General features: G+C 69.0%; 2 protein-coding genes across 2 annotated transcripts in view; one reads left to right on the top strand and one right to left on the bottom strand.

Annotated features, from left to right (window-relative positions):
- Positions 1-274, bottom strand: part of LOC114071661 (choline/ethanolamine kinase-like) — a 5,231-nt gene extending 4,957 nt beyond the window's left edge. Inside the window, exon 1 of the mRNA XM_027909512.1 lies at positions 10-274. Coding sequence (XP_027765313.1) covers positions 10-215 — 206 coding nt within the window. The 5' untranslated portion in view covers positions 216-274. The remainder of the gene's footprint in view (positions 1-9) is intronic.
- Positions 271-1,851, top strand: LOC114071663. The gene is made up of 4 exons (XM_027909514.1): positions 271-612; positions 1,096-1,197; positions 1,325-1,450; positions 1,523-1,851. Exons 1-4 carry the CDS (start codon positions 376-378, stop codon positions 1,715-1,717), a joined length of 660 nt encoding a protein of 219 aa, XP_027765315.1. The 5' UTR covers positions 271-375; the 3' UTR covers positions 1,718-1,851.
- The last annotated feature ends 6 nt before the right edge of the window (positions 1,852-1,857 follow it).

Genomic DNA, 1,857 nt, shown 5'->3' with positions numbered 1-1,857 from the left:
ACCCGGGACGAGACCACCGCAGAGGGGGCGGAGGGGGGGGCGCATCTCCCCGGTTCCGCTTTGTACCTGACCGGCTCGATCCCGAACTCCTCCGCCTTGATGAGCTTCCAGGAGCCGGCGAGGAACTCCCGGCACCAGGCGTAGGCCTGCAGGCGAGTGGCGTCGGGGACAGCCCTGTCCTCGCTCTCGGTCCCGCGGCCCCCCTTGGCCGCCATGGTCGCCCCCGCCCTGTCCCGCTGGGCCGAGGGGCGGTGGCAGAGGGGGGAGGCGGGGCAAGATCTGCCTTTTGACCAATAACAACGCGCTGCCTGAGATTGACGGTTTATCTATCCAATAGCGTCTCACCTCGGGGAACCCATATAAGCCCCACAGCCAATGGGCGCGCTCGGCGGGATGCGGCGGAACGTGGAGGTGAAGGCGCGGGTGCGGGCGCTGGCGGAAGCGCGCGGGGCGGCCGAGCGGCTGCTGCGGGGTGGCTCAGGTGAGCTTTGCCCAGGTGAGCTGTGCCCAGGTGAGGGGCACGCCCAGGGCACAGCCCAGGGGCAGCTGCTCGTCCAGGCCGACACGTTCTTCCGCGTCCCGCGGGGGCGGCTCAAGCTGCGGCGGACACAGGTGAAGGGCGGGGTGAGGGGTGAGGGAGGGCTGGGCTTGATCCTGCCCCTTCCCCTACCTGGCTCTGTCCCTGCCCCTGCCACCACCCGTCCCTTCTCACACCTGTCCCCACCTCTGCCTGCCCCTGCCCTGAGTGACACTGACCCTGCTTCTACCTGTCCCTAACCCTGCGTGTGTCATCCTGGCCCTGGCCCAGACTCTGACCCTGTCTGGCCCTGTCCCTACCTTTCCCTGACCCTGCATATATGACCCTGACCCTGTGACGATGCCCCTGATCCTGTCCCTGCCTGCCCTTGTACCTACCTGACTCTGCCCCTGCCTGACCCTTTTCTTACCTGACTCTGCCCCTACCTGTCCCTGACCCTGTCCTTGACCCTGCCTGCTCGACCCTGACCCTACCTCTCCCTCACCCTGTGCCTGTCCCCTCCCTGTCCCTGCACACATGACCTTGTCCCTGCCTGTCCCTGTGTGTCCCTGCCCCAGGATGGCCGGGGGGAGCTGATCTTCTACGAGCGCCCCGACACCACCGGCCCCAAACTCTCCAGCTTCACCATCACCCCCACAGCTGACCCCGATGGGCTGGAGGTGAGAGCGGGGTGGGGGCTTGGCCACCCCCCCGGGACAGCACCCAGGGGTGCCACCTGCTCTCCCTGCCATGGGGCACAGTACCCTGGGGTTCCTGGCACAGGCCCAGCTGCCCCCTGTCCCACAGGCAGTGCTGGCACAGGCGCTGGGCGTGCTGGGCGTGGTGAGGAAGGAGCGGCTCCTCTACCTGGTGGGGCAGACCCGGGTGCACCTGGACCGCGTGGAGGGGCTGGGCGACTTCCTGGAGCTGGAGGTGAGGGGCTGGGCCGGGCTGGGGGCTCTGTGGGGGGCACAGGGGTGCCCCAGGCTCATGCCCTGCCCGCAGGTGGTGCTGAGGCAGGAGCAGAGCGTGCAGGACGGGGAGCGCGTGGCCCGGGAGCTGCTGCGGGCCCTGGGGGTCGGGGAGGACGACCTGATCTCGGGGGCTTACCTGGACCTGCTCCTGGCCAAGGGGCAACCAGGGATGGGGGCAGAACCCCCCAACTGCCACCCCCCGGCTGGGCAGGGTCAGCAGAGCTGAGAGCAGCGGAGACACGGCTCTGCCACCGGCACCCTGTGCCTGCCCCACGGACACCCTGTACCTGCCCCAGACACCTTGTCCCCACCCCAGACATCCTGGACCCCCCCTATGGGCACCCTGTGCCCACCCTACAGACATCC

The sequence above is a fragment of the Empidonax traillii genome, unplaced genomic scaffold (genome assembly GCF_003031625.1).
Source record: "Empidonax traillii isolate 1590-97213 ecotype Southwest subspecies unplaced genomic scaffold, ASM303162v1 scaffold2185:size33508, whole genome shotgun sequence".
NCBI classification, from domain to species: domain Eukaryota; kingdom Metazoa; phylum Chordata; class Aves; order Passeriformes; family Tyrannidae; genus Empidonax; species Empidonax traillii.
This window is presented reverse-complemented; position numbering and strand designations above follow the sequence as displayed.